The following is a 13,491-nucleotide window of genomic DNA, read 5'->3' as shown; positions in this document are numbered from 1 at the left end:
CATAATGAATCTCAACTAGTTTATTTATACAGGGAAAATACAAAGGTAACAGTAGCGGGCCAGCCTACGTCAGAAGAAGTGGCTCGCTATATCTAGGAAAGTCTCTAGAAAAATCTCTTTTCAGGGGATTTCTAAAGTAGAACTTTCCAGGGAGGAGACACCACAGACAATTACATCACGTGTTAGGCTCGCCTAACACAGTGCCTGAAGATGGACAAGCCTTACCTGAAATTAGTGAAACCAAAAACACAAGAATGGCATAGCATGGTCTAGTAAACCAACAGTATAAAAGGAAACAAATGAGAAGGGAAGAAAGGAAGAGAAGGGAAGAGTAACAAGGTCAAGAATGCAATAGCTATTAAGCTGAATTGTAAATGAAAAGAAAAAAAAAGCAAAAAAAAAGATACTGTTGATATAAGGAGGAGTAAGAAAAATATTCTTGTGACAAGAATAATGGGGATGTTAACAGATATTATACTTTACTTTGAATGCAAATAAAACATTAAATGACAACACATTATCGCTGAGCAGGTTTCTGAAATGAATGTACTACCAGATTAAAATGGCTAACAGTTTTGTATTTACACTCAGCAATATTATATATGTTGTTTTGTACTTTCAGATGATCTGCAATGCTCCATACACAGAGGATTACATTTTTGACCCAAGGAACTCCTTAGGTACACGAATCTTCCTCCATTCTTAACAATTACTCTCTCTTTGCATAAGACTACTAAGAAGACAGATTTGCAGGATTCTACTCTGAAATGATAACTAGAAGGCTATTGTAGACTCCTGCATAAAAGTATGCTTATCAGGCAAAATAGTTTCATAAAGAAAACCAGTCGGAATTTGGGGAGAATATAAAAAAAAACATTTCTATTTGGGAGCAATTTGAAAAACTAACTCCATAAACTATCTCCATTAGGAAATAAACAGAAAATTCTAGAAACACTTCTTTACAAAATTTTGTGTAATAAAAAAAGAACCACTATTCCTTGTCACATTGTTCTAAACATTAATAAACAACCATAACACTGTGAAATAATGGAATAGAAACTATTGTACAAATTAGGGAAGTGTTTAGATAAATTCTTACTGTAAAATATTACATTTGGTAATAAACTAAAAAAAAAAAAAAAAAACCACCTGCCACTAATATACAGAATAAATAGAAAATCCAGTAGACCAACAGACCACAGTTAATGTGATAGAATTGCTGTGCTTACAAGTTGTTAACATACTTTGCATATGAGTTTATTGGAGTTAAAATGAAAAATGTCACTTCATCCTATATCTGTAAGATCGCTAAAGCACCTGGAGAAACACGTAAGTAGATGGATGTGTTAAAAGAAAAAAAGGTGGGGGGGAAAGGAGAGGCACTCGGCTATAGTTACAGTATTAGTTATGAAGTTTGACAAGTTTAAATGACAATTTTCAATAAGAAAAATAAAAAAAAAAATCACCATAAATAAACCATTTGTATAGTCAATACTACCTCTGGAACAAAGCAATACTTCAGTTTCTTCAACAGTATTGTTGCCTTTTTCTATCCTCTCTCAGAAAGTAGTAAGCTTCATTTTAAAAGCATAGTCATAGGAGATGTGAAAGTCACATTACACCTCACTAAAATATCTCATATTTACTGTATAACAGATGTGGCCGTTAATGATTTTCAAGTCACAAGAGCCCTCTCCTGCCACACAGAGCACATACTAATCCTTTTAATCTTTTATAAAGTACTTCTTCAGTCACTGTAGTTACCATAATGCTTATATAGTCTAATAAAGTCTGTTGTCAGGACACATTAGGCATCCCATTGTTCAGAAGCAAGTTTAATTCTTGGGCTTTTTTTCCATCTTAGTATGGCAAATGCTTTAAACTTGTTAATCATAAGATACCTTCACTAAAGTTTACATTTTTAATAACCTAAGTATGTATTTAAACTCATGAAAATGTTGAAAACACAAGACATGAACCATCTGGTTTTAAACTATAACCTAAATAGTTAGGATTTTACAAATAAAGAAGTAACAGTTCTGAAGATGACTTATTAAAGAGCTAATACAAAAAAACAACGAACACACTTAAAAAAACCACACTGTTTTGCACTAAGAACACCCAGGTTTGCCAAATATGTTCCATTAGCATACATAAATAAATAGCTACTCATACTTGATAAAAAATAAGTGGCATTAAAGCCTTGCCATTATAGAACTAGTAGAACATCCATACTTCCCACGAAGGCACTAATGTTTCATTATAATTAAATTTACACAATGAGAAACTTGAAGAAACAAAACCAAACGCTACCTCTAAACCACAGGCTTCTCATCTGAAATCAAGTTCTTAGTAAAGAAGTAGAAACTACACCTGTGACACCCTTTACATTCCCAACACTTAAGAACCTACTAACTACTGCCTAGTTAGTTCACTCACTATTATTTTATACCCCTGTATTTCCACTCAGCTGTGTAGATTTATGTTAAGTATTACTTAATCTGACAGCCAATGTTCTTTGCAGCTGTGCTTGATAGGAAGACTGTGATGGAAGCATAATTTATTGCAAGTTTTTGGGCTTCAAAGCTTTTAAAAGCTATAAAACCGGGTAAATTTTGTGAAGTTGTAGAAATCAAGGTAGCTGGGGTTTTATTATAAATTCAAGCATTGTACTTAGCATTTGTTTCTATATTTTCTAAGAACAGTTCTATGTTAAATGTAAGCAATGTTTCTAGGTTGTGATTTTGGGTACTTGTTGCAGTGAAATTCAGATAAATAACTTTTATGAGAAGAAAAGGGTTATAATGAGAGCAAACAAATTCCTTAAGGCAAAGAAGGCCTGTTCTTACTCTGTCGTATGTGGAAAGTGCTTTGCCTTTTTTTTTTTTTTTTGGTCAATTTGCTACAGAAGAAAGAGAGTACTTTGCAGAAAACACTTCAATACCTGTTGTGCTACAGAATCTGGGTGAATATGTGTGAATACTTTAATCACAGCTCACAGCTCAGTGTAGATCTCAGAAAACACCTTAATTACAGCTGACAGCTCAGGGCAGACCTCAGAAGTAATTAAATATTGGAATAGTGAGGCAAATGCTGAAGATCTCTAGGTCACTCATAGGTGGGATTTGCTAAAGCTCAGTGTTAACTTGAGTATTTTAAGTACTGCACTACTGATGCACTTTGAGGAGAGCTACTGATCAATGGTTTTGAGATTAATATAGAAAATTTCTGTTTTGGCTTATATTTTATATGCTTCAGACCTTCTTTAGAAAACAGATATTCTAGAACTTCTCAAACTACCCAATACTTTGCTAAGTCTTAAGTTGACATCTGGGTTGTTTAGTCTGCCCAGTGACTAAACCTTCATTGTTATGTATGTGATTTTTTTGCTAGCAGAACTAGTAAGTTAGGCATTGAATTTTGAAGAAATATAGTGATTCTTGAAATGCATCTGTTTTCTTTTGGGATCCAATCGTAAGACTGTAGTTATAAGTTCTTCCGTCATAGTTTAGTTATTTTCCTCCTGCAGAACAAAGCTACTTGAAGTTTTATCACTCAAACCAGAACAGCAGTTTTATTTTCCATATGATGCAGCTATGAACATCCAAGGAATTTAAGAGGACTTCCTTGTCACACAGCCTTCAAATAAACACCTTGGCCTTACCCTACATTTGATGATTTCTTTGTTTATAATAAGATTCTGCAACCTTGTTATCCTTAGCCTTACAAGAAGGGCAAGATTAAGGCTGGCTTCTAGCCTGACTTTGGATAGGTTGAGGACTTTGAAAAGTTTAGCTCCAAAAATGCAATGAAAAAGGAAAAAAGCCAGTTATAAAGATTACTGGGATCCATAATAAAATGTGGTGAATACAAAAACAAGACCAAACTAAAAGGTCAGAAATACCCAAGTAGTTTCTCTGGAAGGCCTTTTGCTCTGCTGTAGATCTCCTGGATGAACTCATGGACACCAGTGCTTGATGCTGCCTAAATATCAGCTGTGCTCATTATTAGGCTGGACAACTTCTTGAGTGCCGGGAAAAATAACAATCTATTCAGTGGTTTTCTTGTCACCATTAAACTAGTGTTATTTCATCATGACTTTAAGAACTACAGCTTCTGGTTATTTCATTCCCAGCTGAGACAAAAAATGAAAATCACAATCATTCTCTACTTTTATCACACTTATCATACAGAGTTCCAAAAACATTATTTGCAGTGGCTATGTTATTGGAACTGGCTTTTCTGGGAAAAATCAGAACAACTGAAGCCTGTGCAATAAACTCAGAGTTTATTGCTGTGTTTGAATGTAGAGACTGTGGTAATCTCGGCTCATGCCCCTCTCTGCATCTCCTGTTGAGCAAGCTTTGCATATGCCAACTGGCTTCTCTTACTCCTCACAGACTAGGTAACTGTTCCGCTTGTTCTACAGCCCTTCTCTTGGCAGCAACGTTAATACCCATTTCATAGAATCATAGAACAGTTAGGGTTAGAAAGGATGTTAAGATCATCTAGTTCCACCCCCCCACCCCACCATGGGCAGGGGCACCTCACACTAAACCATGTCACCCAAGAGCCTCTCCAACCTGGCCTTGAACACTGCCAGGGATGGAGCATTCACAACTTCTCTGGGCAACCCATTCCAGTGTCTCAAAACCCTCACAATAAAGAACTTCTTCCTTATATCTAGTCTGAACTTTCCCTGTTTAAGTTTGAAGTCATTACCCCTTCTCCTGTCACTACAGTCTCTAATGAAGAGTCTCTCCCAGCATCCTTATAGGCCCCCTGCAGATACTGGAAGGCTGCTATGAGGTCTCCACACAGCCTTCTCTTCTGCAGGCTGAACACCCCCAACTTTCTCAGCCTGTCTTCATACAGGAGGTGCTCCAATTCCCTGATCATCCTCATGGGCCTCTTCTGGATGTGTTCCAAGAGTTCCATGTCCTTTTTATGTTGAGGACACCAGAACTGCACACAATACTCCAGGTGAGGTCTCATGAGAGCAGAGAAGGGGGGCAGGATCACCTCCTTTAACCTGCTGGTTACGCTCCTTTTGTTGCAGCCCAGGATACGGTTGACTTTCTGGGCTGCAAGTGCACACTGCCAGCTCATTAAGTTTCTCATCAACCAACACCCCCAAGTCCTTCTCTGCAGGGCTGCTCTGAATCTCTTCTCTGCCCAACCTGTAGCTGTGCCTGGGACTGCTCTGACCCAGGTATAGGACCTTGCACTTGGCATGGTTAAACTTCATAAGGTTGGCATCGGCCCACCTCACAAGCATGTCAAGGTCCCTCTGGATGGCATCCCTTCCCTCCAGCATATCAACCGAACCACACAGCTTGGTGTCATCTGCAAACTTGGCTGAGGGCCCACTCAATCCCACTGTCCATGTCACCAACAAGGATGACATACCTATTCAGCAGTTTCCACAAAATGTTTAATATATTTTACATAATTTTTCTTCTGGCCACTTTCTTCAAAAACAGTATTTTTAGGTATTAAATCTTTTCAGTTCATATGCTAATCTCTATCGATTTTCCCAAAGATATTACAGATCAGAAATTCTGTCTAATGAAGCAGTTGTCTAAGTACAGTGCATTAGAAAACTAGATTCTTTTTATTACCAAAATACAAGAGAATGGTCAATGGTATTGTATCATTGGTGTTTTGCCTTTTTTTTTTTTTTCCCTATCCATACAAACTCAAATTTACAGAAATGTTCCTGAAAGTGGAACAAACAGCAAGCATTCTTCACTAGCTCTGAAACACCTCAGCTGTTTTAAATAGGCTTGTCTTTCCTAGTTTAGCATATTGGCTATTTACTGGATACTCAGGATATACCATAAAAATCCCTTTCAGCTCCAGAAAGAGGAGTAATGATATTCACAGGTGATAATATCTAACTGGTTTAAAGTTCCTAGGAATGTTATAATTTAGAATCCACTAATCCACTACCAATTTTTCTGCATGCTTTCCTAACTTCTAAAGGAAGGAACCCCCTTCTTTCCCCAGGATTCGAGATAGGACTTTGGCGTCTTACCCAAACAGCAGGCGAGTATTTGCCGTGTCCTTTACACGGTTATCCCACTTAACTGCCTTCGTTCTACGGGCCCCGCAACAACGCAATAGGTGAAGTGCTCTATGGTTACCCCGTGCGCAGCTCCACGCTCAGAAGGTATCCAGCCTGAGAGAACCCTGCCCGTGCTGTGTGCGAGTGACCTCTTCAGACAAGTCAGCGTCATTACAGAAAGGTCACGGCGCAGAACTGTACTGGCAAAATGAGTAGGTTTTGAGCTACAACTGTGCCATATTTTTCCTCTCTTTGATATCCATAATGAAATGGAGACTAAAGGGGAAATGTATTTTTAGTGGGAACGTTAGAAAAGTGATTTTTACCTGTAACTAATTTTAAGTATATTCACAAATGTCTGTGCTGCGCCAGATAATTATTAATAATCACAAATATCTGTGCTGCTGCCAGATAATTATTAATAATCACTAACTAAAACCAATTCAAAGGTGGACCATAAAAGTATATTAAATAATTTTTACTCCCCAAAATACCTTTTGTAACTCGGTAGGTCTGAAATACATGTTAAAAGCTTAATAGCCTGATGGTGGTTGTATAGGGTTTGTGTAATAAGGTTTTGAACAAGGTACAGGAGCGGCTTCTGTGAGAAGCTGCTTAGAAGCTTCCCCCATGTCCAATAGAGCCAATGCCAGCTGGATCCAAGATTAACCAGCCTCTGGTCAAGGCTGAGGCCATCAACAATGGTGGTAGTGCCTCTGGGATTACAGATTTAAGAATGGGGAAAAGTTACCAGGCATGAGCAATTGCAGGAGGAGAGAGGAGTGAGAATATGTGAGTGAAACACCTGCCCACACCAAGGTCCATGAAGCAGGAGGGGCAGAAGGAAGGAGGTGCTCCAGGTATCAGCACAGCAGTTCACCTGCAGCCTGTGGTGAAGACTATGGTGAGGCAGGCTGTCCCTCTGCAGCTCATGGAGGTCCATGGTGGAACAGATATCCACGTGCAGCCCCTGGAGGATCCTAGGCTAGAGTATTGGGATGTGTCCCAAAGGAGGCTGTAAGCCTGTGGGAAGCCCGTGCTGGAGCAAGGTCCTTAACAGGACAGTGACCCCATGGGGGACCCACGCTGGAGCTCTCTGTTCCTGCAGGACTGCACCCCATGGAAGGGACCCATGCTGGAGTAGTTCATGTAGCCCATGGGAAGGACCCACATTGAGGAAGTTCATGGAGGACTGTATCCTGTGGGAGGAACCCAGGATCAGGGGAAGAGCATGAGTTCTCCCCTTGAGGAGGAATGAGTGACAGAGACAACATGATGAACTGGCCACAACCCAGATTCCCAATACCCCTGTACCACTGTGCGGGGAGGAGGTTGAGAATTCAAAGTAAAGTTAAGCCCGGGAAGAAGGGAGGAGTGTGGGGAAGGTGTTTGTAAGATTTGGCTTTTATTTCTCATTAGCCTACTCTGATTTGACTGGTAATGAATTAAACTAATTTCCCCAAGTTGAGTCTGTTTTGTCTGTGACGGCAGTTACTAACTGATCTTCCTGTCCTTATCTCAACCCACAAGCCTTTCACTGTCCAGTTAAGGGGGAGTGATAGAGCAGCTTTGGTGGCATCTGGAGTCCAGTCAGGATCAACCATAGTGGTTAAAAACATTGAAGCCAGCAGAAACAGTGTTTTGCTATAGTAAAAGGGTATTGTCTCAGACTGACTCTCAATACCTAAATGGGCTTATTAATGACTTGATAAGTAGTATGTTGGAAAAAAAATCTTCTCTCCAACTTTCTTAGCAAGAAATTTTCTTACTAAGTTTGAGGTTCAAGCTATGGAAGTGTTTTCAAAATTCAAACAGTAGAAAAACTAAGCTCCTTTGAGGTAATAAGTATCGTGTTGAATTCTCACCTGTAAGAAAGCCAGTAAGTTTAGGCGTTTTTTTTCTTGTAGTTGCATTAGCTATAGGTATGAATTGCAGAGCAATTCTTTCTTCCTGTGCCATCTCCTGGCATAGAGATGGGGCATGTGCTTTTGTCTAGTGACTGCAGATGGAGTCTCGGGTGACTTGGTCAGGTTAAATATCTAACCTACAGATGGGTAAAATTAAGTGACATGATCTTTAGTATTGATAAGCAGGTTGGTTCTAGGGTTTTTTCCTCCAAAGGTCATCTGTCAGCTGCTATCACTCTATTTTACAACTCAAAAGTACCAGTACCAGTATGTTAGTTGTCATATTACCTAACCCAACAACAACAAAAGAATTACTAGAAGTTAACAACTTGTCTTGCCCTAGTGTCCACATCAGGCAGGCTGCAATATCTTATTGAGAGAGAAAAAAGAATCTAAGAGAAGAAACACAAGAAGGAGGATTCCCTGCCTGTCATAACTCTGTGACTTCTTCAATTCCCCTTTCCTGTTTCATGGAAGTCTAAAGAAGAACTGGAAGTCCTTTGCACCCATAACTGTGATTTTTGTCCTTTTTTCCAAGCAGATATTAAAACAAAGAAAAAAAACCAAACTACTACTAATGACATGACTTGGCTGTCATATTGCTTGATGGGCATTACAAATTTAAGCATTACAATTCTATTTTTGGGGTAAGCTTCCTGGCCTGCTGGCAATGCTCATGTTTACATCCTCTGTTTAGCATAGATTTACAGCTTGTCCTAGTTTGGAAGATCAGTTAACTTCCATTGTAGGACAATCTAAGCTGGAGTACATAACCAATGTAGTCAGTGTGTTAAGGTACAACTTCTTCCACTTTGTATATAAAAACAGCTGAATACACTTGATGTCTCTATAAATGATCATTTGACCCCATAAAAATGTCAGTTTCTCAATATTCAGCTTGTCTGGGATACATTTCACTGGACACTCAGATAAGGATAAAGGCAATATCATTGTCTTCAACAGCCACCAACAAGACTTGGAGCTACTTCCTACAATGTAATTTTTCACTTTGGAAGGAAAGCATATATAAGCACATATAGCCATAACCTGACTTTTCAAAGCTGTACTTTTTCAATCTTGTTGACTTCATCACAGGAGATAAGAAATCCAAAGCACAACAAATGTTTCAGTAAGTGATTTATATGTTCCTTTAAGGAAATGTGAACTTTAAAAGAATTATGTTGTCTTCAGATGTAACTAAACTCATAGGAAGCTCTTAGAGTGGAACTACAAATTCCCTCCTGTCCAAATAGGACTTTTTGGACAAAATTTTCCTTTGAGAATATCAAATATGCTTAGTCGACTTTAAACCAAAATAGGTTGCGAGGAACTATGTAAGCCAGAGGTACAATCTACCTCTGTGTGAGATAAGCAAGTGTATCAGCACTGTCTCAGACTTGTGAAGTGGCAAAACACTGTGCAGTGCTGGATGACCTTAATTTCGATTAGTTTTAGAAGGAAAGGAAAACAGTGGAAAGAATTATGAATTATTAATAATAAAAACCCCAAAACACCTAAACCAAACTTATGCAGCAGTTACTTTCATGTTTTGTCATCAAACAAAAGCAAATACAAATAAATTTATCCGTAAAGATTCAAAAGAAATTCTGATATGGAATCTTAATGTCTTCTAGAAATGTCTTACACAAGAGGATATTTGGCTAGATTTAGAAAAATTTAGGTTATCTTATAGTATGGATCCCAAATCCCATTGGTATGGTGCTTGGAGAGACTCTAATTGACAGAAAACTAGTATCGATTGCCTGATATATGCTCTTCAGGGGCAAATTGCAATCCTTTTACCGAGATTAATGAGGTTACCAGTCACACAAAATCTTGTTAGAGCAAATCCCGTTCCTAATTTTGCAATATGGCTCTTGAATCAAAGACTTCATTTCCAAGCAGAAAACAATGAGACACTCTAGAGAATTAAAGAGGTCAGAATCTGTTACCCCATGAACTAATACTGCATGATCCGCTGTTCTTACACAACTACCTTTAAGCAAGTCCACTGTGATACCTGTCCTTATTTTATGTTCCACAATCAGAAGATGATGATGTCTGGTGACTTAGTTAAAAAGCATAAAAGGCCTGCACATACCTGACATCAGGGACTGGATTGCCAGCAACTCTGCACTCCAGCAATACTTTGTTTCCTTCCGCAATTTCCTGGCTCCGGAGCTTCTGAGTGAATTGAGGTGGTGAAAATTCATTCTCTGCCATGTTGATGAAGGGGAAGCAAAGGACTGTTTCACTCTGAATGATGCTCTCACTTTCAGAAAAGTGTTCTCCATTGAGATGAACTTCAGGTAATTTTGCCTCAGGCTCAGCCTCTTGATGTGTCTTGTCAAACTCCTGGTTCATGGAGGTACTTTCAGCTAGTTGTCTCTTTCTAGGAGACAGGTATCCACTATCTGGAGAAGAAGAGTCCCCATCAGGACTTCGGCCTCTTGTCTCTGATGCCTGTCTAAATATAGATGACAGTTCCTCTATGAATGTGGCAGCTTTGTCACACAGCTTGTTCCTGAAAGGAACTTCTCCCTGGGCTGCTGAGTCAGACTTAGGGCTTGTCTCAGGTACACCTGGACCATTATCCTCTGAATGTTTCAGGCTTTTAGTGAAGCTGGGACTAGCATTTAGCAAAGGTGAGGTGCTTGCCTGCTTCCTGGAAACTGTGATAAAACTATCTGCTGTTTGAGGTGTGCTGGGTTGCTCTTTCTGATTGCTTGGGAGAATATGACTTGCGACATACGAATTCAGACTGCTTGCTTGAGGCCTCTGTAAAGCATCTTGCTCATGCAGTTTGGTAGCCCTGAAAGAAGCATTTTCTGAAGTGCTAGAAAGAGAGGTGTTGAAATAATGATTACAGTCTGGTGCTGCATTCTGATCCTCCTTCATGCAATTGGCAATAGCTTCCCGAGCTATGTCAAGGCTCTTACACATCTCTTCCTGGGTAAGGAAGGCAGAAAGTTCATTTGAAAAGTCCCTATTCTGTATGTCTGATAGGGAATCAGAGAAAAAGTCTTGGTAAGACGAAGCTTCTGACATATTTTCAGGATACCCCTTATTGATGCCTCTCTCCGCACAGTAAGCCTCCTTCAGCATTAAAGAAAGAGGCAATGCCTGCGCACAGCTTCTGTCTTGCATCCTGGAAGACACAAATACAATTCCTTAATGAAAAAATTTCTCAGTGAAAAAACCTCTGTTATATCCTGGTTCCCATAAGCTAGACGCAAAACTGGGAAAAGAGCAGAACCCAACAGTGCGTGAAATAGTTACTGTAAACCTTGGTTTCTATTAGAATGGGCCAGGGCTGCAAATTGTCTAGGCGGAAATGAGCACACTCAAAGTCATTTTCTCATGCTTCTTCCCTCAGAACTATGAAGCCATCCTTCATACATTGCTGAGCACAAACTCAATTCCACTGGACCAATTTGAGTGATCTGTTACTTCACATCTGATGTGTTATTTCACATCAATGCTATTACACTTCATTTTTTTTCTGGTTTTAGGCTTATGATGGTCTGGGAAATATAATTACTTTTCTCTTTGCTATAACACTGCCTTCCAGATGCTAAACCAGCAAATTCGGAGAGGGAAAAATATTGTAGTTGAAAGCATTATGAGAATCTACATAGAGATGTTTGGATTAAAAACTCCACGTTATCATTTCTGTTTAATGTTGGCAAGCGTTTAATATTATTTTACTTCTTGTGTTAATGTTTTAACTTGTTACCTTTCAATACTGTTTAGTAGCACTTTCCTTAATGCTGATAAGTGGAATCTCAAACTACCACATGCTAAAAGTAAACCACTAAAGAAACAGATTTCACAACCTATGTACCACCCTGCACCATGTAAGTGTATAACATATATTCTGCACCAGTTTCACAAAGTACAGAAGCATCTATAGTTTTCCCACATGATTTCAGAATGAGGATGCATGTTCTCTGTCTCTGTAAAGGCAGAAAAAGCAAGAAACATGACATCAGGGAAACCAGTCTTTTCTCAAGGGAAGGATCTGCCTGAAACTCTCTCTTTTAAATTTATTTGTCCTGCTGGTCACTAGATCGTAGGTGTTCTATCTTAAAACTAATTGCTGCTTCTTGCAAAGCATTTAATTAAGTTGAACATCAGTGGTTTTAGTTAACCCTGAAAATTTTCCTCTTTTTTATCATAGTTTCTATGAGATTCATTTGATTAATCTGTACAAGATTTTAAAAAATGATATATATTCTCACAACGGTCCAAAGTACTTCCTCACTGATAGATAAGTGGCTTGGCAGTTATGAGATGTACTCGGATGTATTTTACATCAGCTCGTGCAAGCTCCAATTACCTTTAGTCACTTCACCAGGGCTTACCCAGCATGTAGTCATTAACTGCCTGATAGATTATTAGAATTCTTGGCCTGGCATATGCATCTCCTGATGTGCCTGCTTCTCTTGCCAACAGATTACAACTCAATACATAAAAGAGAAGTATGAGGAAAATAAAACATTTTAGGATTTTATGTGTTTTTATAGAACACATGAACAAGGCGTAACAGGTTAAAACTTAAATAGGGGAAGTTTAGATTGGATATAAGGAGGAAGTTCTTTCCTGTTAGGGTGGTGAGGCACTGGAATGGGTTGCCCAGAAAAGTTGTGAATGCTCCATCCCTGGCAGTGTTCAAGGCCAGGCTGGATGAAGCCCTGGGTGAGATGGTTTAGTGTGAGGTGTCCCTGCCCATGGCAGGGGGGTTGGAACTAGATGATCTTAAGGTCCTTTCCAACCCTAACTATTCTATGATTCTATGATTCTAACACCACGATAGGTTTATTCTTTGCTGGGATTGCATCTTTGTTTCATCTGTGTTTACAGGGCAACAAATGTAGCTGCCATGCCAATCTCTTTCAACAAAATCTGAAAACGTATATACAGTATAACTGACTACCACATAGCAGCTTTAAAGAATGAATCTGAGAAGCCAAGCAAACACTTGGTCTAGAGGCTCAGCTGTTAAAGCATAGACTGGATGAATGCCAGGAAACTAAGGGTTAAACCTGGAGAGTTGGTGTCTCCTTCACCTTAGTTATTTTTCAACACTGTATTCAAATGAACAAAGGGGCTAGTTTACTGTTTAGGTAACTCATAAATATCTGTGTTTCAAATGACATCTTTATTTAAATCTGATTTATACTGGTTACTAGCTTGATCACATCTCAAAGGGATATATTACATACTCACATAAACTTCTCTGACTTTCAACACCAAGTAACTCTGGTGTTTCAATGGTTTACAGTTGAGGGCAATCTTACCGATTGCTAGTCACACAACATAATGATTAAAATGAATGTAATATGAATTAGCATACCTCCTGCTTATACTCAGCTATATCATTAGAAAAACATAATGGCTATGTATGTCATAATTATTAAAGCCCAGTGTCTAAATTTAAGTAAATCAATCTGTAGCTGGGTGTTTAGATAACGATGACTAATTTTAAAATGTGCTGATTATTGGCAATTTCTAATG

At 38.8% G+C, this 13,491-nt stretch overlaps 1 protein-coding gene across 3 annotated transcripts in view; it reads right to left on the bottom strand.

Moving 5' to 3' along the window:
- The window catches only part of PALLD (palladin, cytoskeletal associated protein), a 194,047-nt gene that overhangs the window by 179,630 nt on the left and 926 nt on the right, over positions 1 to 13,491 (bottom strand). For 2 of the 3 annotated variants that reach the window (XM_065694152.1, XM_065694158.1), the window contains one exon: positions 10,076 to 11,122. In XM_065694152.1, coding sequence (XP_065550224.1) covers positions 10,076 to 11,121 — 1,046 coding nt within the window. In that variant the 5' untranslated portion in view covers position 11,122. Of the gene's footprint in view, positions 1 to 6,037; positions 6,098 to 10,075; positions 11,123 to 13,491 lie in introns of those variants that run through there. The other variant, XM_065694187.1, reaches the window with a different exon arrangement.

Source organism: Lathamus discolor, chromosome 1 (assembly GCF_037157495.1).
Source record: "Lathamus discolor isolate bLatDis1 chromosome 1, bLatDis1.hap1, whole genome shotgun sequence".
NCBI lineage: Eukaryota > Metazoa > Chordata > Aves > Psittaciformes > Psittacidae > Lathamus > Lathamus discolor.
This window is presented reverse-complemented; position numbering and strand designations above follow the sequence as displayed.